Raw genomic sequence first — 21,514 nt, forward strand, 5'->3', positions numbered from 1 at the left:
ACAATCAGACAGGATGGAATGGTCCCACGGGATGTGAAAACAAAAGTTATTGGGGAGTTTCCGATACCCTCAACGCAAAGGGAAATAATGCGATTTCTTGGCATGAGTGGATTCTACCAGAAATATGTGCCAAATTGTCGCAGCGTGGTTGCTCCACTGACGGACTTGCTAAAGAAGCGTCGCAAATTTAAGTGGACAGCAGAATGCCAATTGGCATTTGACTACCTGAAGGCTGTGTTAGCCAATGCTCCTGTGTTGTAGAATTACAAGTGGCTCTGTGATCGGATTGAACTACAGTATCTGACTTTAAAGAGAAATGCTGAGGCGTAGAGAAATGGATGGATCGTGCAGAGACCTTCTTGTCCAAAGTGACTGTAAGTCAAGAGGGATTCCAGTTGGAGGAAGAAGAACTAAAATCGACTATGTTATTATAAACGTTTGCTTGTTTTGCTTTGTTAAAAAAAACAGATATTCACTGACAATATTTTTTAAATGAAAGTGAAACGGTGAAAAATGAAACCATCTTGAAGTTGATGGGGGTTTTTTTCTTGGTGGGTGTGGTGGTGTCATGAGAGTACCTATAAGAAATGGGTGTTTAGCAAATAGCTGTAGTGGATGTACCTTTAAGAAATGGGTGTTTCTAAAATAGCTGCAGTGATGTCAGAGTGTGGGTGGAGCTGGGCTGTCTGTCTGTTTTAACTTCTGTTTTTGAGCTGGCAGGTAGTGTGTGTTTAGTTTAGTTTTCAGAGTTGGAGCTGCATCCAGCCAAACAAGGTGTAATTTTGATCTCTTTCTGCATGAAAGGAATGTCTTCAGATCACTTGCTAATTTAAATGTGATAACTGCTCTCAGTAGAGAATTCAAACCTGATGTCTTTGTTAAAGAGGGTATTTGTCTTATGGATGTTGCTAGGAAAGATTAAGGGTTACTTATAGAGTACTGTATTCTTTGGAAGAAGTATTTGAGTTGATAGTTGCCAAGATGCTTACTGCGTGTTTATAAAATGTTAACTGAATTCATATAATAAACATGGTTTTGTTTTAAAAGTACTTTAGATCTCTGTTGCATCACACCTATAAAGTGGACCCTTGTGCTCCCCATAACCAAAATCTATTAAAGGTTGTGGGTCAGGTGAACTCCATGATACACTTTGGGGTTCTCTAAACCCTGGCAACTGTTCTTCTTCAAACCATGCAGGTACCACAATATCCAGTTCATTGCAGTAAACAGGAGCTGTTTTTTCAGAGGGAAAGGATCAACTTGCATATCGGAGTTCATCCTATGAGTACTCTTACTCTCCCTGCATAATATATATAATATAAATATTATATAATTTTAAAATTACAACTCAATTCTGGAATTTTTCCATGAACTGGAGAGGGGCCCATGTGGTGCCAATGTTCAAAAGAAGGCAACAAGTCAGAATTGGAAAATTACAAAACAGTAAACTTGACTTCTGTTATCGTTACATTCCAGAGGATTCATTGGAGATGTTTTGCATTAGCACCTGGATGGAGGTGTGGCATGTGCAGGCTTTCAACATGGCTTCTGGAAAAGGTCATACTTTACCAACCATCTGGAATGTTTTTCAGAAAGTTACTGTGTAGCAGGTACTGCGATGTAGGCAGCCCAGTTAATACAGTATGCCTGAATTCTCAAAAAGCTTTAGACAATGTGCCATGCATCAGACATCCAAACTACTTCTGTTAGACAGGCAAACAGATTTGAGTTTGAATAATGAATTGGTTGCTTTCACATAGGCAGAGATAGTGGACTCATTGTTGTAATCTTCCAAAATTCCCGAGATTCTAGAGAAATCCTAGCAGATTAGGAAATCGGAAATGTTAACACCTTTGTTTAAGAAAGGAGGGAGCCGGAAATCAATACAAGAGCTATTGATGTTGGTGGTGATATATTAGCATGGATAGAGGATTAGCTAATTAACTGGAAACAGATATTGGAATATCGGTAATTTTCAAGATGGCAAACTGTTAACTAATGGAGTGCCAGAGGTATCAGTGCTGAGGCCTCAACTATTTATGATCTACATTAATGACTTGGGCGAAGTGACCTAATGCATTGTATCAGCAGCAAATTTAGCTGCAATGATATCTGGAAAGCAAGTTGAGAGGATTGTAGAGTCTGCAAAAGTATATAGATAGATTGAATGATTGGCAAAAATTCAGCCGTTTATGTATGTGGGAATATATGAGATTGTCCATTTTGGCAGGGAGAATAGAAAAGCAGCAAATCATTTAAATGAAGAGAGATTTCAGAATGCTGCAGTACAGAAGGTATCCTTGTATGAATCCCAATGTCAACAAGCAGATACAGCAAGTAATTAGGAAGACACGTGGAATGTTGACCTTCATTGCAACGGAACTGGAGCATACAAGTTGGGAAGACCACAAGACGTAGGAGCAGAAATAGGCCATTCGGCCTGTCAAGTCTGCTCCATTATTCAATGAGTTCATGACTGATCTGATATGATAATTCTCAACTCCACTTTTCCACCTTATCCCTATAATCCTCGATTCCTGTACAGATTAAAAATCTGCCTATCTCAGCCTTGAACATACTTAACGACCCAGCCGAGGTCATGCTGGTCCCCAGCCAGGGAAGTCTTACTGCAACTATATAGGACATCAGTGAGGCCACACCAAGACCATGGTGTGCAGTTTTGGTCAACTTCCTTGAGAAGGGACATACTTGCATTGGAAGCAGTTCAGTGATGGTTCACCAAGCTGATTCCAAGGGTAGGGCATTATGAGGCCTAATGAGGAAGAATTGAACAGATTCAATCAATACTCATTGGAAATGAGAAGGATCAGGGGTGATCTTACTGAAACATACAAGATTCTTAGGGGGTTTGAGAGCACTGATACCTCTGGCACTCCACTAGTTAATGTGAGAATGTTCCCTCTATTTGAGGAATCACAACAAGGGGGCAAAGTTTACAAAAAAAGGATCTCCCATTTAAGACTAGTCTGATTCTCTTCCTCAGCAAGCAGCGGAGGCTGGGTCATTGAATATATTTAAAGTGGGGTTGGACAGATTTTTGATTGGAGGGATTTCAAGGGTTATGCGTGAAAGACACAAAAGTGTAGTTAAGACCACAATAAGATCAACCATGGTCTTATCGTACAGCAGGGCAGGCTTGATGGCTGGTCTTCTACCTTTTCCGCGCTTTCAATTTGATCCCTTTAGCATCCAAAAATCTGATCAACGACGTCCACAATGCATGAAAGAATAAGAAAAATGACTGAACATCCACACTCTGGAATAGAGATTTCCAAAGTTTCATAACCCTAGGTGAAGAAATATCTCTTTACTTCAGTCCTAAATGACCAACCCTTTAATCCTGTGTTTATGACTCTTTGTTCTAGTCTCTGACCAGGGAAACAGCATCTCAGCATCTAACTGGTGAAAAATGTAATACATTTCAATGAAATTCTTCTAGCTCTTCTAAATTTCAGAGAACATAGGATTATTCCATTCAATTTCTTCTCACAAGAGAACCTTCATCCCAGGAATCAATTTAGTGAAAAAAAGCAAAATACTGCGTATGCTAGAAATCATAGAATTTACAGTGCAGAAGGAGGCCATTTGGCCCATCGAGTCTGCACCAGCCCTTGGAAAGAGCACACTACTAAAGTCCACGCCTCCACTCCATCCCCGCAACCCAGCAACCCCACCTAATCTTTTGGACATTAAGGGGCAATTTATCATGACCAATCCACCTAACCTGCACATCTTTGGACTGTGGGAGGAAACGAGGGCACCCAGAGAAAATCCACGTAGATATGGAGAGAAAGTGCAAACTCCAGTGAAATCTGAAATATAAACAAAAAATACTGGATAAACTCAGCGGGGGTCCGGCAGCATCTTTGGAGCCTGAAACAGAGTTAATGTTTGAAATCCATATGACCCTTCTACAGAACTGAAGAGGGATATAATAGGGAAAATCAAGAAGAGCGTCCTGCAGTCAGCATCGCAGTGAAGCAGACCGGGAAGTCTGTCCTGGGGTCAGCAATGCATAAAGCAGACTAAGAAGAGCATCCTGTCGGCAACAGCAAAGTGAAGCAGTCTAAGAGAGCCCTGCAGTCAGTTCTGGTTGACAAAAACAGAATATAACAGGAAAAACATTGGTTGGTGAAAAACTGTTTATGATTGTCTGCAAATTGCTGTAAATTAGAAAAGCGTATATACTTCAAAAGAGTAGCTGCACTTGGATCTAACTGAGGAAGTTCGGGCCAATACAGTACGGTACCAAAAGTAGCATAAGGGAAACAAAATTAAGGTCTCCAAAGACTTATAGTGGAAGTATTGTAGCTGGAATGTTCTGAATGAAACAAGGTCTCTAGTGTAATTAAGGCGAGTAACTAACAAGCTTAATCTAAAGGGAAGTCATGGCAGCAGAGTTTGGACCCATGATGTGCTCCTCCTGTGCTAGGTGGGAAGTCATGGACACGTCCAGTGGCCCTGGAAATATTGGATGCATTGGTGGTCATCTTCCAAAATTCTGAAGACTCTGGAGCAGTTCTTACAGACTGGAAGAGGGCAAATGTAACACTCTCTATTTAAAAAGGGAAGATTTTTTTTAAAATGGAGAATTACAGACCAGTTAGCTGGACATCAGTAGCGGAGCTCTTTGAGTATGTAACCAGTAGAGTAGATAAGGGAGAACCAGTGAATGCGACGTATTTGGATTTTCAGAAAGTTTGATAAGGTCCTTCATAAGAGGTTAGTGAGCAAAATCAAAGCACATGGGATAGGGGGTAATGTATTGGCATGAATTGAGAATGGGTGTTTTTCCGAGTGGCAGGCAGTGACTCGTGGGGTACTGCAGGGATCAGTGCTTTGGCCCCAGCTGACTCAAAATTAGAGGGGAATTTAGAATTGTGAGTAGGATGAAAGGAAACATCAAGGTAATTTAAACATGGCAGATGTTGCACAACATGGCTAAATGTGAATTTGAACACTTCGGTGTGAAAAGCAGAAAGGAAGAGCTTTGTTTACCGTTTATCGTTAGACTAAGTAGAAAAGAAATATATTGAAAACGCATGTGGGTTGAAAGCAGCATTTACAAAGGTTTATCAAATAGATCTTTACTGTACAACGGACGGTACTATACGAAGGACAAAAGCCCGCAAAGTAGCCGATGACATCACATATCACGTGACTCTGTTCTTAACAAGATAGTGCACACAATTACAATAACCCACATATATATCAAAGAGTATTATTTAAATGGTGATATATTGGGAAGCGAGGATATACAAATGGATCTGGGTACACCAGCCAATGAAAGTGGAGAGGCAGGTGCAGTAAGCAATTAGGAAACCAAATTGTATGTTCGCCTTCATTGCAAGAGGATTGGAGTTCCAAAGTAGGGATGCCTTCCTGCAGTTACACAGGCCTTGGTGGGACCACACCTAGAATACTACATGCAGTTTTGGTCTCCCAACCTAAGAAAATATACACTGGTCACAGAGGGAGTCCAGTAGAGGTTCACTAGGCTGATACTAGGGTTGGCGGGAGTGTCCTCTGAAGAGAGATTGGTTTGATTGGGTCTGTATTCACTAGAGTTTAGAAGATCAGAGGAGATCTGAACGAAATGTATAAATTCTAACAGACAAGATGCAGGAAGGATGACGCAAAGCTGGATGAGCTGCGAGGAGGATGCAAAGATCCTTCAGTGTGATTTGGACAAGTTGAGTGAGTGAGTGAGCAAATGAATGGCAGATGTAGTATAATTTGGATAAATGGGAGGTTATTTGGATTGACAAACATCTCATGGGCATAAGACCTGGGTGTCCTCAGAAACCAGTCATTGAAGTAAACAAGAAGGTGCAAAAGGCAGTAAAAAAGGCAAGTGGTTTATTGGCCTTCATAGCAGGAGGATTAGAGAACAGGAGCAGGGATGTTTTGCTGCATTTATACAGGGCCTTGGCAAGGCCACACCTGGAATAGTGCGCGCAGTTTTGGTCTCCTTATCAGGGGAAGATGTTCTTGCTATAGAGAGAGTGCAAAGAAGGTTTGCCAGACTGATTCCTGGGATGGCAGGACTGACATATAAGGAGAGATTAAATCGGTTGGGATTGTATTCACTGGAGTTCAGTAGAATGAGGGAGAATCTCATAGAAGCCTATAAAATTCTAACAGGACTAGACAGGGTAGATGCAAGGTGTATGTTCCCAATGGCGGGGGTGCCCAGAATCAGGATTCATAGTCTGAGGATATGGGGTAGACCATTTAGGACTGAGATGAGGAGAGATTTCTTCACCTAGAGAGTGGTCAGCCTGTGGTATTCACTACCAAAGAGAGCAGTTCAGGCCAAAACACTGTTTTTAAGAAATAGTTAGATAAAGCACTTGGGGAGAAGGCAGAATCAGGCTATTAAGGTGGATGATCAGAATGAATGGTGGAGCAGGCTCGAGGAGCCGAACGGCCTCCTCCTTCTCCTATATTTTCCTTGGTTGGGACTCTAGAACCAGGGGCACAGTCTCAAGATATAGGTTAGACCATTTAGGACGGAGATGAGAAAAAATGTCTTCACTTAAAAGATAGTGAAACTGTGGAATTTGCTACCACAAAAGACTGTGGAGACCAAGTCACTGAATGTATTCAAGAGATAGATAAATTTAGATTTTACTAGCATAAAGTGGTATGGGGGGGGGGGGGGAAGCGGGAATATGGCATTGAGATAAAGGATCAGCCATGATCATAATTAATGGCAGGGCAGGCTCGAAGGGCCACACATGCCCCTAGTTTCTATGTAAATATGATGGGTAATATAGTGGGAGAGGGGAGGGGCTGAAAGGGAGGTCAGGGGTAGGTCGGAGCTAAGAAGAGATTGACAAATATATCATGGGCATAAGATGAAGGGGGTGTTAATGGTGGCATTAAGGGCTGAGGAAGTGCTAATAGTGTTATAATTTTATATCAATTTAGTAAACCTTAATGCACGGCCAAAACTGTAGAGTACTGCAGATGTGGCCTCACTAAAGCCCTACGTAATTTCAGCAAGATTTCCTTCCTGTCATACTCCAACTCCCATGAAATATACCACTGATTTTCTGAATTGTTTGCTGCACATAAACGTTCTTCAGATAAAGTTTTACAAATATGTTTCCAATGTTGCCACACATTGCAAGCTCATGAACTTCTACTTCAGTGGTGTGATAATGCTGTGCAATAATGATTATCTATCAAAACTTACTGAAATCGAATGACGATTATGCAAGGGTGCTGAACCTCACCCGTGAAATGTCACATGCACATGCTGATTTATGAGGCAATGGACTAATATTGAGGAAAAACTGGGTTATGAGGCAAGATTCAGATTCAGGCTTCTGAAAAAGCAGAAGGAAGGAGGCCAAGGGAAAAAATTGCTAAGGTCAAGAACATTTATAATTCCGGAGATGTAAATAAGCCGAGTTCAAATAGACAAAAATAAAGTGCATAAAAAGAGGAGACTGAAGAGGTGCAGAATGGCAAAACAGGTCAACCTAGATACCAATTTTGATCATGATGTTTCACGTTCTTCATAGCATGCAAGAAGCAAGATTAGCATACAAAATATCAGGGTGTAAATAGAGTCTTTTGGGACTATAAACAAGGCAGCATATGATAAGAAATAGGAGCAGTAGCCGGCTAGAGCCCCTCGATCCTGCTCTCTCATGAAGTTAGATCAACGATGATCCTCTACCTCAACTCCACGTTTCCTACATTATCCAATGATTCCCATAGAATCATAGAATGGTGTCTCTGCAGGAACAAATCAACCAGCTCCATTCTCCTGCCTTTCCTCTGCAACACTAATTTATTTCTGCTCATAATGATCTAATTCTCTTTTGAGAGTCGTATTTACATCTTGCCTCCACCACAGTCCGGTAGTGCATTCCAGCTCCTAACCACTCACTCCACAAAAAATCTGTTCCTCAGGTGGCCTTTGGGGTCGCCTTTGGTTCTTTTGCCAATTACCTTAAATTGGTGGCCTCTGGTTCTTGACCCTTCCATCAATGGAAACAGTTTCTCCCCATCTACTCTGTACAGACTCTCATGATTTTGAACACCCCAGTCAAATTGCCTCTCAACTGAGGTTCTCCAATCATCAGGTACCACCATTATCTAAAAAAGATTGCAAGATTATGGTCAGTGCCTCTAAATTCCAACCTTACTTTCCTCAATATCCTTGTTTGTAGCAGACTGGTGACTACAGCCAGCCTTTCTAATACTTCTTCTCTATCAATTGCAGTCCATCCACTGTCTCAAGTACCTTCCCTTTCAGCATTACTTTGCATCTGTCTTTACCAAGAAAGGAAATTCTGCCAAAGTGCTCATTAAGTGCCTCAGCCATGCCCTCTGCCTCCTGGAGTAAAACCCTTTTTAGGTCCCTAACTGACCCCAATCCTCAGTTTTCTACCAATATACCTGTAGAAGGCTTTTGGATTCCCCTTTTTGTTAGTTCCTAGTCTCTTCTTATGCTTTCTTCTACTTATTTCCTTTTTCACATCCCTTCTAAACTTTCTACCTTCAATCTAACTCTCACTTGTATTATCAACCTGACATCTGTTGGATGCATGCTTCATCTGCTTCATCTATCTCCTTGTCATCCAGGGAGCTCTGGCTTTGTTTGTCATACTTCAGCCCTTTATGAAAATGTACTTTGATTGTACCCGAACCACCCAGTCTGTAAAGGCAGCCGATTGTTCCACGACAGTTTTGTCTGCCAATCTTTGATTTCAGTTTACTTGGAGATCTATTTTCGTCCTCCCTGAAACTAGTCCTCCCTTGTTTTTATTCTTATTCTGTACTTTTTGTTGTCCTTTTCCATTGATAACGAAGCCTTATGATACTATGATCATGTGCCCTAAACTATCCATTGCAGCCATTTGATCCAGTCGGCATGGTGGCACGGTGGTTGGCACTGCTGCCTCACAGCTCCAGAGTCCCGGGTTCAATTCCGGCCTCGGGTGACTGTGTGGAGTTTGCACTTTCTCCCCCTGTCTGCGTAGGTTTCCTCCCACAGTCCAAAGATGTGCATGTTAGGTGGCCATGCTAAATTGCTCCTTAGTGAACAAAAGGTTAGGTGGGGTTACTGGAATAGGGTGGAGGAATAGGCTTAAGTAGAGTGCTCTTTCTAAGAGCTGGTGCAGACTCGATGGGCCGAATGGTCTCCTCCTGCACTGTAAATTCTTTGATTCTATGCCCCACTTCATTCCCCAGAACCAGCAATGCCTCTTTGTTTGGATAGAATATTTTGTTCTCAAATTCTCTTGGGCATTTTTCAGAAATTCTGCCCTATCTTTTTCCTTTATCCTAATATAGACTGGGATAGTAATTGTGTAATTCAAGTCTCCCATCATAACTACTTTATAATTTTTGCACTGTTGTGTAATTTGCAAATTTGTTTACATTAACACTGCAATGAAGTTACTGTGAAAATCCCCTAGTTGCCACACTACGGCGCCTGTTCGGGTGCACTGAGGGAGAATTCAGAATGTCCAATTCACCTAACAAGCACATCTTTTGGGGCTTGTGGGAGGAAACCGGAGCACCCAGAGGAAACGCATGCAGACACGGGGTGAACGTGCAGACTCCGCACAGACAGTGACCAAAGCCGGGAATCGAACCTGGGTCTCTGGTGCTGTGAAGTCCATGTGTTTACATACATGCGTGGTAAATCTAACTTAGATGCTAATGCGGTCATTCTTACCCTGACCTCAAGGAATATCTTGTTCTTTCATCGTCTTGTGCTGTGTCTCCTAATTTATTGTGCATTTTTCCAGAATGTTACATCCCGATTCCCATTAACAACCAATTTGGCTTAAACCCTCCCCAATAACACTAGCAGCCAGTTTTACAGCACAAAAAGAGGCCCTTTAGCCCATTGTGTCCGTGTTGGCCATCAAGCACCTATCTATTATAACCCTAATTGATCCTGGTTCTATGGCGGTGTTCAAAAATCTATCTACTTCAATTATACTCCATGACTGAGTATCCACAACCCCCGAGGGTTTGATTGCCATGAATAAATTTTCTAGAACAAGTACAATTTAGATGAAATTACCGTATTCAGGAGTGACTGCTACAGATCCAGAGTCTGGATTTTTTTTTTAAAACATAGGATAAAAATGGAATTAAGGTACAATGGTCTGAATTATGTTAGTGGACTTAGGAGAATCAAATCAGATGTCTAACCCAAGATGTTGTAAACCATTTTGGCCAAAAGGTCAATCACAAGAGCCTAGCCATGATCAAGTCGCAGTGCTCCACCATATTTATGGAGGGATTTCCAAATAAAGTAAATGGCTACAAAGTTATACAATGGAAAATCTAGATGTCAATCTTTCAAACAGAAAGTTAAATTGAGGTATACTGGACTCCCAAACCGAAAGGCTCCAGTCAAGTAAAGGTATTTTTACTCATTCAGAATTCCCGAGAAATCTCACAGGAAAAATAGCCACTCAGGGCCAGTGTTTATGTCATCCATTTATTTTGAAGTTGTGCAGAACATTTTCAACTTAAAAAGTAACAGTACTCACACTAACAGCGTAAGACAGGAGACAGTTATAGAAATATATTGAAGCAACCACATTATAAATTTTAAAGCACCAGAGCTGTAATATAGTCTGATCTATATTGCAACTAACGTTAGCACCATCCAATATCAGCCAAATCCAAGTGATAGTTCCTAAAATGAAATCCATGCGGGGCTAAAGAAAACTAGCTTCCTAAAGGTGGATTGTGAAGCATAAATTGCCGGTTGTATTATTTGAAAGATTGTGTACCCAGCAAAATAAAACGTGAAAATTAAAGACTGCTGTCAAAAACTGTTCCTTAAAATGGTAAGAGGTTCTTAAAGACAAATATGTCAATGTAGCCAGTTTTATAAATAAAGGCAAAATGGTGCATATTCCAACACTGAAAGGTACAGGTGGACAAAAGAAATAACACTTACTCTTGCAGAGATTTGTTGGAACTCTCTGCACTTGCAATGCCCTTGTCTGTATCACATGACCACAATTCCTCAGTAGCTTGATCAGGGCTCTTCATCCCATTTGACTGAAGCAGGCTATCAGAGCTCAGACTGGATGAGAGTTGGGATGATCCAGTTGTTTCTAAACTTAGAGTAGAGGATGCAAGTTTTAATTTTCCAGAGTGCTGACTGCCCTGTGCAGTCGTAGAACTGGAGTGAATAACTTCAATGATATCAGACCCAGAGGACTGAGAAGCCGAATCCCAAGATCCTTTCCTCCTGCCATCAGAAAAGGCAGGCAACAAGCGTTCTGGAAGCTCTGATGTTAAGCATAAACCTGCCAAAGCCAGGGGAGAGGTGGTCCATTCGTTTAGTACAGCTGATTTATAAGAGAGTGCAAATGAAAGCGCTGATAGACCTTGCAGATAGCTCAGTAAAACTTCACTGTCCTCTGAATCAAGCAGTAAGGCCACAGGGTGATAAAAGTCACACAGGTTGTTCTTTTCACGGAACAGAGATACTAGATAACATTCCATCAGGCCATCATTCAGTGCAAGCCTGACCCACGCACGACACCGTCCAACATCAGTGTTAATAAAGTTCAAATTTTCTAGTTCGGTCACAACATTCCTGGAAGATTTAAAATAATGAAATCAGCATGCTAAAGATATTTAATAGCCAAATTTTTGAAAAATACAGGAAAATGAATTGCATTCCAACATTAATAATGTAATCCATTGCTGATGATTCCCAGATGAATAAAGCTGACTATTATATTTTTATATCACAATGCACTCCTGAGTGCTGTGATTGGTTCCACTTATACCAACATCTTTGCACCTCATCCAAGCAGCCACTGATTAACCATGAGCATCAACTGATCTACCATGGGGGAACCTCCAGTCGGTGGAGCCACCGAGAGTGTCGACGTGGCTGGAGGATGTAACAGAATTCCTTGCGTTGGAAAGATTAAGTTCCCCATCAGGGGCTCGGAGAAGGGCTTCTGAGTGAGATGGAGGTTGTTTTGGGCCCTGTTTGAGGACTTGTTTGTTGCCAGCAGGTAATGGGGGGGGGGTCAAACTGTGGAGATTGTGTTATGTTAGCTGAATGAGAGGGCAACACAGTGGTGCAGTGATTAGCACTGCTGCCTCATGGCACCGAGGACCTGGTTCGATCCCGGCCCCGGGCCAGTGTCCATGTGGAGTTTGCACATTCTCCCCATGTCTGCATAGGTCTCAACCCCACAACCCAAAAAGATGTGCAGGATAGGTGAATTGGCAACGCTAAATTGCCCCTTAATTGGAAACAAAAAATGGGTAGTCTAAATTTATTTTAACAAAGTTTGTTGAATGAGTACTTGTTTAAGTATGCTCTGGTTTGATTAAAATTAGATTTTTTTTTTTTTAAAAAGACTCAAAGTGAAACAGCCTGCTTGCTAGGACAGTGTTCCCAGCTTTTGTATTTTGGAGAGAAGCAGCCAGGCTCCTTGGCACCAAGTGGATCTTAGGATTTGCAGGGAGTCAGTTCAATTAGTTACTGGCAACCAGTGGGTTGGCCAGGGACAGTGTTCTGTCTGACAATGGTCAGGGATTGGTTCCTGCATGATGCTTTCTGAGAGAATGTGGCAGAAGTGATTAGATTTTGGAAGTGAAAGGAACCATCTCTCACTCTCTCTCCTACTTGCTGAAGTGAATGAACGGCTCCATTGCGCTGAAAGCAGCGAATGCCTGGCACATCGTTTGCTGTGAATCTGAAATGATGCTGAGTCTGCAGATAAATTAGACAATCGTGCCAGAGAAAACCATCACAAGCCTAGAAGGAAGTACCACCAAAACGAAAACCTGAACTTCAGAAAGACATTGACCGTAAGTCATCCCAGTGCAAATATCCTTATCCTTTTCTTTATATTTTCTTTCCCTGTCTACCACCCTTTCCCCTCCTTGTTTGTCTTCGCCTGTGTGTATCCATATATTGAGAGAGTGTGGCAAGTTAGAAAGGGGGTGTTGGGAAAGGATAGTAGATAGTCAGGTATATGGTCTGTTCATTTAATTATAATACTGTACACAATAAAAGGTTACTTGTGTTTTAAAAATACAAACATGGTGACTAGTTTATTGGGATCAACCAGGGGTATTTTAAATAAAATCAAATTTCATCTATGTTGCGATTCTGGGTTAAATTGGGCTAGAATTGACCGCCCACTAGCCCAGGGTGCCGTGACATTGGATCGTGGGATACTAGACGTATGACTGAGATGTGCATTGGGATCCTGTGTAAGTCCTGACACGCTGACCAAGATGGGAACTGCCTTCAACTTCTGATGAGTAATTCCCCTGCTCCACAGGCCCTCCATGAATGTGTCCAATTCTGTGTTCGAGTCAGAAACTTTGAACAGTTCCTATGTACTTATTGGAGTTACTCTGGAAACACTGTACTGATTAAAGCCCAGTATAACTCCTAGTTAACTACAGAATTGACCTCTTATCACTCACACTGACCTCCCTGACCAGCCAACTGCTTTCTTGACCTTGCAACCAACTCCCTCCCCAACACCTCGTCCACTTATCTCATCCCCTGCCACCCTAACCACCTACCCATTCATGCACTTATCCACTCACCCCTCCATTCACCTATTCACTAACATTCAAACTGGACTGTTACACTTACCAGACAGCAACTAATGCCATAAAGGAGGTGCGTCCTGTCTTCCCCGACTCTACGCTGTTGCGACAGAACTAGCCGAGAGCTGCTGCACTCCTCTTGTGGGAGAGACTAGAACTAGGGGACACAGTTTAATAATAAAGCTCCCTCCCATTTAAGACAGAAATGTGAAGAATTTTTTTCACTACACGGTCGCGTTTCTTTGAAATTCTATTCCCCACAGAGTGGCCAAGGCAGGGTCAATGAATAATTTTAAGGCAACGGTAGTTGCAGTGTATGATAACACAGCAGAAAATTAATAAGTTCTACAAAATTGCACACAAACTTACCGGTGAGTAACAGTTTTGAGCAGGGTCCAAAAGACGGGCTGTGGAAGAGGTACTCTATTTCGCCCCCGCTTTCCTACATCAGTTTTGACATACTTTGATTTCAAGCCGTGTACAAACACCGATTCCAGTACACAGCACAGCACATTTGCATCACTGTCATCACTGGTTACCACACAGTCTGAGTTTACATAACGCTTCTGTAAGCACTTCAGGGAATTTGCCAGTTTCCTCTTTATCTGCTAAGAACAAAAGCAGGTATCCGGTTATTTAATTTTAAATTAATTAAATGTTGATATCACAAAAATCAGCTACAGACAGAAAAAGGCATCAATCCCAAATTCAAAGCTGCACCTAAAACAAGTAGTCGATGTACTAAAGTGGAATTCAGATATGGAAACCTTGCATGTTCGTGGGAATTTTCTTCTCCTTCAGAGATCTGAAGGATATTTCTCCCAATATTTCTGTAGCCATCAATCTGCTAATTATCCCTCCAGCTATAATGACCTTTGTCCCCTCAACCATTGTCACAGGCTGAACCAGAATGTAGGGTTAATATCCCGTTCGACCTCGAGCTGAGCTTCCAACCCTATAATACTTTCCATCAGAAAGAGCATCGGCTTTCACTTCTGTAACATCATCCACTTCCACCATCAGCTGATGAATTCCTCGCCTGTGACTCTAGACCTAAATATACCAACACTCTTCTGGGAGGTCTGCTTTTTCCACTCCCGATAAATCGCAGCTCATTCAAAACTCTTCTGCCTGTATTCAATAGCACACAAGGTCACAATTGCCAGTCACTTCTAGCCATGCTGACCTACAATGGAGGCACTGAGAGACAGGTAGCCAATTTAAAATTTGCCCTTAAATGATGCCACCCCTATCATTCTGTTTTACAGTCCAACCCAAACTCAAGTTTCTTAGACTCTGGCCAATCACTCACTCTCTTTGCCTAATCATTGGCTGCCATGCCTTCAGTTTGTCTAGGCTCCACACACTAAAACTTCCTATAAATCTTTTCACCTCTGCAACTTATACGTCCTTTGTAAAACCCGCTTCTTTAACCATACTTACAGGCACACCTCCAAATAGTTCTTACTGTGTCTCAAGGACGTTTTTGTCCGATTACATCTCTGAACCACTTGGGAACATATTTCTACCTTAAATGCATTAAATAAATGCAATTTGATGTTGTTCATTCTGAAATCAGTGATCAACTGATTTAACTCCAAAATATGTAAATATAATCAAATATCACTTGATTACAACAATTCCAAATGTGTTCTATTTCAACTGTGCAAAAAGCAGATCTCACCCGTCTCATTTAGGTCAGTTTCTTGCCTCAATACATATTCTACAAATCATAGCTTTATGATTATTTGCTGAATGAGACTTACTTTATACTTCATAAAACTTAACTTTACCAATGACAATGCAAAAGCAGAAGTACAACCTCTATTTTAGAACTGTATTAATATTTTACTTCCTCTTACCTGTTTAACTTCTCTGGGTGCAACTGAGTTTTCGGATGTGTGTGTAGAAATCATCGTGCAGAAGAACCACTTACATAACACCTTTAGATAGGGGAATGAAGAAATGTTTAGGAGCACAAAATGAATTCTCGCTTTGCACAATTCAGTTGTCAAGAGACACAGGATTCAAATCCATCACACCATTTACTTTGTGGACAGATATCACACTAACCAGAACTAGAAAAAAATACAAAGCTTCTGTACGGTGCACGATCACACAGCTATGAGGAGACGATAAGGGCATAAAAAACCTACAGTACAAGGTTCAGTTTATGCACCATAGATTTAATGTCCAGATATTCTAGAAAAAACAATCCAGGTCTTGTGTGTGTGTGTGCCTGTCTGTCTCTCTCATCCCTTCTCTCGGAGAAAGTTCAGGACTTCACAAGACACAATAACACCATTGAGAGAATATGCAAAAAAAATTCAGCTGCATGGCAGCAGAGGGAGATTTCTGCTCATGTATCACAAATCAGAACTGATGAAAGAGGGCAGCACGGTGGCACAGTAGGTTAGCCCTGCTGCCTCACGGCCCCGAGGTCCCAGGTTTAATCCCGGCTCTGGGTCACTGTGCATGTGGAGTTTGCACATTCTCCCCGTGTTTGCGTGGGTTTCGGCCCCACAACCCAAAGATGTGCAGGCTAGGTGGCCATGCTAAATTGCCCCTTAATTGGAAAAAAATGAATTGGGTACTCTAAATTTTTTTTATTTTTTATAAACTGATGAAAGGTCATCGACTGTGAACTGTTTATCTCTCCACAGATGCTACCAAACCAGCAGTGTATTTCCAGAGCTTTCTGCTTTCATTGTTGGAGCAGATGGCTGTGGACTTGAACGGCACATAATCGAGGCTAATGTTCTGGTACTGTACTGAGGCTGTTGCAAACATCAGAGATAGCATCCTACGCATGAGAAATTGAACCAAGGTTCACCTTCCATAATCAAGTGGTGCCATCCAAAGCAGAGTGTCCTTATCAACATTACTCGCAATCTACGACCACCAAAACAGAACTGGTCATTTATCTCATTACTGGAAGATGTCGCTGGTGAAGAATGATTGATACTTGCCAACTAACACCGATCACTGCATTACTAAAAGTAATTCATCCTTGAAGCGCTTTCAAACACTGAGGTATGGTACCTACCAGGATTAGTGGTAGACAAGGCGAGTAGTTCTTGTCATATTGTTAGTATTATTAGTATTATTACACAAAGCACGGTAGTATTGTGGATAGCACAATTGCTTCACAGCTCCAGGGTCCCAGGTTCAATTCCGGCTTGGGTCACTGTCTGTGCGGAGTCTGCACATCCTCCCAGTGTGTGCGTGGGTTTCCTCCGGGTGCTCCAGTTTCCTCCCACAGTCCAAAGATGTGCAGGTTAGGCGGATTGGCCATGATAAATTGCCCTTAGTGTCCAAAATTGCCCTTAGTGTTGGGTGGGGTTACTGGGTTATGGGGATAGGGTGGAGGTGTTGACCTTGGGTAGGGTGCTCTTTCCAAGAGCCGGTGCAGACACGATGGGCTGAATGGCCTCCTTCTGCACTGTAAATTCTATGAAATTCTATGATTGTGTAGAAAATAAATTAAGTTATTAAAACATCTGCTATATAAATTTGAATTTCCAACCCATTTCCAAAAAATGTTGTACCTTTAACCGAGATGGAAGGCAAGAGACTATTGTTGGTGACAGCTAATCCATAGTATGCAGTAGTACTGTCAGAATCTGGATAGAAACCATTCCAGCACCAAGCATTTAGGCTGCAGCTTTTACACAGTGGGACTTTAAGTAAATCTGAAATAATTATGTGCTTAGCAATCCAGAGACCCAATGGACCAATCTACAACCAGCAAACAGTACATCAGACCATACCGATGTGAATGCTTGTACATGATTTGGCCAGCCAAACAAGTATCTGAACGGTGTCCATATCAACAGACATATGCTAACATCAGAGAGGCCAATTATTCCTTTGGCAGATTAATAGGGTGAATGAAAAATAGCATGATATTGTGTCATCAAGAAATATGCATTTGCCCACAGCTAACAAAACCATTGCCACATTGTCAAAGATATCCACACATTTCATTTTGCTGCCTCAGATTTAATGTGCCTATTAAATCTCTCCCTCTCTCCTGTCCAAAGATGAAGGATTACTGGAAGGAGGTGTTTAGGCTAATCTCTAAAGTGGTGCACGTGAAACTGGATCCGGGCCCTCGGGAGGCCATATTCGGGGTGCCGATCAGCAGGGGTTGGAAACGGGCACGGAGGCAGATATTGCAGCCTTCACCTCATTGATCGCCCGAAGGCGGATCCTGTTAGGGTGGAGATCAACCTCTCCAGCCTGTGACCTGGCGTGACGGGGGGACCTGCTGGAATTCTTGACGTTTGAAAAGGTCAAATTTGAACTGAGGGGAAGGATGGAGGGGTTCTACAATTCATGGGGGTTATTCATTATGCACTTTTGAGAATTGGATCACATCGAACATGTGGTGGGTGGGGGGGGGGGGGGGGGGGGGGGGGGGGGGAAGACGACCTGTCTGTGTTAATGGTGACTATGGGTGATTCCTTTTTGTCATTTGTTTATGTTAACATGCGGGCTAATGTCTGGGGTTTGATGGGAGGATGGGATCGTTGTTATTGATATGGGGATTGACATTACATTCGTTACTGATTATTGTTTATTGTTGGGTGTAAATTTGGGAGAAAATGTGAAAAAGGAGAATAGATAATATATTTTTTAAAATCTCTCCCTCTCTCCATGTGGATTCCTCATAGATCCAGGGTTGCTATCATGGCTAATGCCAGGATACCACTACAGGAAATGCAAGGAGGCAGGTCACAATAAATACTTCAGCAGCAGAGGATTGAACCCATGCTGTTTGCCTTATTCTGCACCAGAATCTAACCATCTATCCAATTGAGATAACTGGCCTCCAAATCTATCACCAAAATGTGAAAAGTCAAATGCTATGGAGGCAACGTTATCTGAAGCTTAGCTCCACAGAATGGAACACAGCAATAGTTTAATGATGTAGTAGTCACCACAGAACCCCAGAGGGGGGCTCAAGTCCCACTCCATAAACCCAAACACAAAACCTAGGTTGATACTACAGTCCCCTACTGAGGGAGTTAATTGGACACAAGTGTCAACTTTTGGAAGATGCTAAAAGGTCTTCTGGAGGACATTTAAAAGATCCCATACCATTATTTCAAAGGTAGGGGAGTTAATCCTTGGATCCTAGCCAATATTGATCACCCAAACAACCAATACTATTGCAAACAGATTATCTCGGTATCATCACATTGATGTATGTGATAGTGTTTTGTGTTCAAATTGACTTCCACATTTTCTACATTAGAAAAGGGGATACTCTTTTAAAAAAGCAGTTGTGCTGCAAAGCATCTTGGACTGCCCTGATGGAGTGAAAGTTGAAATATAAATTAAAGTTATTTTTCTAAAACATGTTGTTCAGGTCAATGGGCAGCTGTTCTCTATATAACAAACACAAACACCATGTGAGAGGGAGCATTTGAAGAACATACTGATGGAAAATGCATTTGGTATGGCATTGACAAACTTGATGGTTCAGGATGTTTTTCAACAATTTGATACATAGTGAACAACTTAGATTGCAGCACTGACTACAGCAGCAAGGAAGTGGTGACTACTGCAAAAACAGCCTCAACAGGAACAAGTGAATGACTGAAACCGATACCTGCACCGACTGTGGTGAGCCAAGTACTTCACCGATTGGATAACCCAGACACAAGAAAGTTGACAGAACCAACCACTTCTCTGACCGGAGGAGCACCAAGCCAAAAGCAATGGGGCAGATTACACTGTAAAAGGAGATGTAATGTTCAACTTACTCCTGCAGCTTTCAGCTCAAAACCAACTTGCCCAAGAAGATGCTGCGAGTGATAATGACACAGTGAAGAAAGCAGGGCACCTGGGACTTGAATCTGAACAGAGCAACCAATCGGGTTTCTCTGCAGCCAGGTTTTAAGATTGGGAAATGGATACTGGAAAGACCGGGTAAGAGGATAACATTGGATCGAGAGGAAAAAGAAACATGAGAATGGGTTAGATTTAAAATTACATTTTTAAAATCTCTTTTCCAAAATTCAAAACCCAAGTAAATGCAACTCTAAATTATAAAGGTTAATTTTCAGTACCTGAGCGGCAATAACTGACAATAATCATATCAGTAAAAGAATAGTTATGCTAGGAATTACCAGCCTTAAATACTTGAGGTAGGATTAGCCCATATCTATTGTACAAGTATAGCAATTTCATGACACTTAACGCACATCACTGGTGAGCCAAACCATGAAATACCGTTTCACAAAGTTAATGGTGGAATAGCACAGCCTGAACAGCAATGTCTGGATATTTGCATTTAAACGATGATTTTCCCCTCACCTGAAGTTACTATTTACACACAATTGAAAGTACCACTATTTTGACAGCAAATTCTGATTCACTAATATATAGAACATAGAACAGTACAGCACAGTACAGGCCCTTCAGCCCTCGATGTTGTGCCGCCCATTTATCCTAATCTAAAATCAACCTAACCTACACCACTTCAATTTACTGCTGTCCATGTGCTTGGCTAAGAGTCGCTTAAATCTCCCTAATGACTCTGACTCCACCACCTCTGCTGGCAGTGCATTCCACACACCCACCACAATCTGTGTACAGAACCTATCTCTGACATCTCCCCTATATCTTCCTCCAATCACCTTAAAAAGATGTCCCCTCGTGACAGCCATTTCCACCCTGGGGAAAGGTCTCTGGCTATCCACTCTATCCATGCCTCTCATCACCTTGTACACCTCTATCAAGTCACCTCTCTGTCTTCTTCGCTCTTGTGAGAAAAGCCCTAGCTGGATTGGATTTGTTTATTATCACGTGTACCGAGGTACAGTGAAAAGTATTTTTCTGCGAGCAGCTCAACAGATCATTAAGTACTTGGGAAGAAAAGGGAATAAAAGAAAATACATAATAGGGCAACACAAGGTGTACAATGTAACTACATAAGCACCGGCATCGGATGAAGCATACAGGATGTAGTGTTAATGCGGTCAGTCCATAAGAGGGTCGTTTAGGAGTCTGGTAACAGCGGGGAAGAAGCTGTTTTTGAGTCTGTTCGTGCGTGTTCTCAGACTTCTATATCTCCTGCCCGATGGAAGAAGTTGGAAGAGTGAGTAAGCCGGGTGGGACGGGTCTTTGATTATGCTGCCCGCTTTCCCCAGGCAGCGGGAGGCGTAAATGGAGTCAATGGATGGGAGGCAGGTTTGTGTGATGGACTGGGCGGTGTTTACGACACTCTGAAGTTTCTTGCGGTCCTGGGCCGATCAGTTGCCATACCAGGCTGTGATGCAGCCCGATAGGATGCTTTCTATGGTGCATCTGTAAAAGTTGGTAAGGGTTAATGTGGACATGCTGAATTTCCTTAGTTTCCTGAGGAAGTATAGGCGCTGTTGTGTTTTCTTGGTGGTAGCGTTGACGTGGGTGGACCAGAACATATTTTTGGAGATGTGCACCCCGAGGAATTTGAAACTGCTAACCATCTCCACCTCGGCCCCGTTGATGCTGACAGGGGTGTGTACAGTACTTTGCTTCCTGAAGTCAATGACCAGCTCTTTAGTTTTGCTGGCATTGAGGGGGAGATTGTTGTCACTGCACCACTCCACTAGGTTCTCTATCTCCCTCCTGTATTCTGACTCGTCGTTATTCGAGATCCGGCCCACTATGGTCGTATCGTCAGCAAACATGTAGATGGAGTTGGATCCAAATTTTGCCACACAGTCGTGTGTGTACAGGGAGTAGAGTGGGGGGCTAAGTACGCAGCATTGCGGGGCCCCGGTATTGAGGACTATTGTGGAGGTGCTGTTGTTCATTCTTACTGATTGTGGTCTGTTGGTCAGAAAATCGAGGATCCAGTTCAGAGTGGGGAGCCAAGTCCTAGATTTTGGTGCTTTTGATATGAGCTTGGCTGGAT

General features: G+C 42.2%; 1 protein-coding gene across 3 annotated transcripts in view; it reads right to left on the reverse strand.

The window, feature by feature from the left end:
- Positions 1 to 21,514, reverse strand: part of plekhm1 (pleckstrin homology domain containing, family M (with RUN domain) member 1) — a 73,489-nt gene that overhangs the window by 42,966 nt on the left and 9,009 nt on the right. Inside the window, exons 2-4 of one of the 3 annotated variants that reach the window (XM_072487026.1) lie at positions 15,468 to 15,548; positions 13,975 to 14,210; positions 10,967 to 11,614 (exon numbers count right to left, since the gene is read on the reverse strand). In XM_072487026.1, coding sequence (XP_072343127.1) covers positions 10,967 to 11,614; positions 13,975 to 14,210; positions 15,468 to 15,521 — 938 coding nt within the window. In that variant the 5' untranslated portion in view covers positions 15,522 to 15,548. Of the gene's footprint in view, positions 1 to 10,966; positions 11,615 to 13,974; positions 14,214 to 15,467; positions 15,549 to 21,514 lie in introns of all 3 variants that reach the window. The other 2 variants (XM_072487024.1, XM_072487027.1) reach the window with 2 other exon arrangements.

Source organism: Scyliorhinus torazame, chromosome 21, assembly GCF_047496885.1.
Source record: "Scyliorhinus torazame isolate Kashiwa2021f chromosome 21, sScyTor2.1, whole genome shotgun sequence".
In the NCBI taxonomy this organism is placed as follows: Eukaryota; Metazoa; Chordata; class Chondrichthyes; order Carcharhiniformes; family Scyliorhinidae; genus Scyliorhinus; species Scyliorhinus torazame.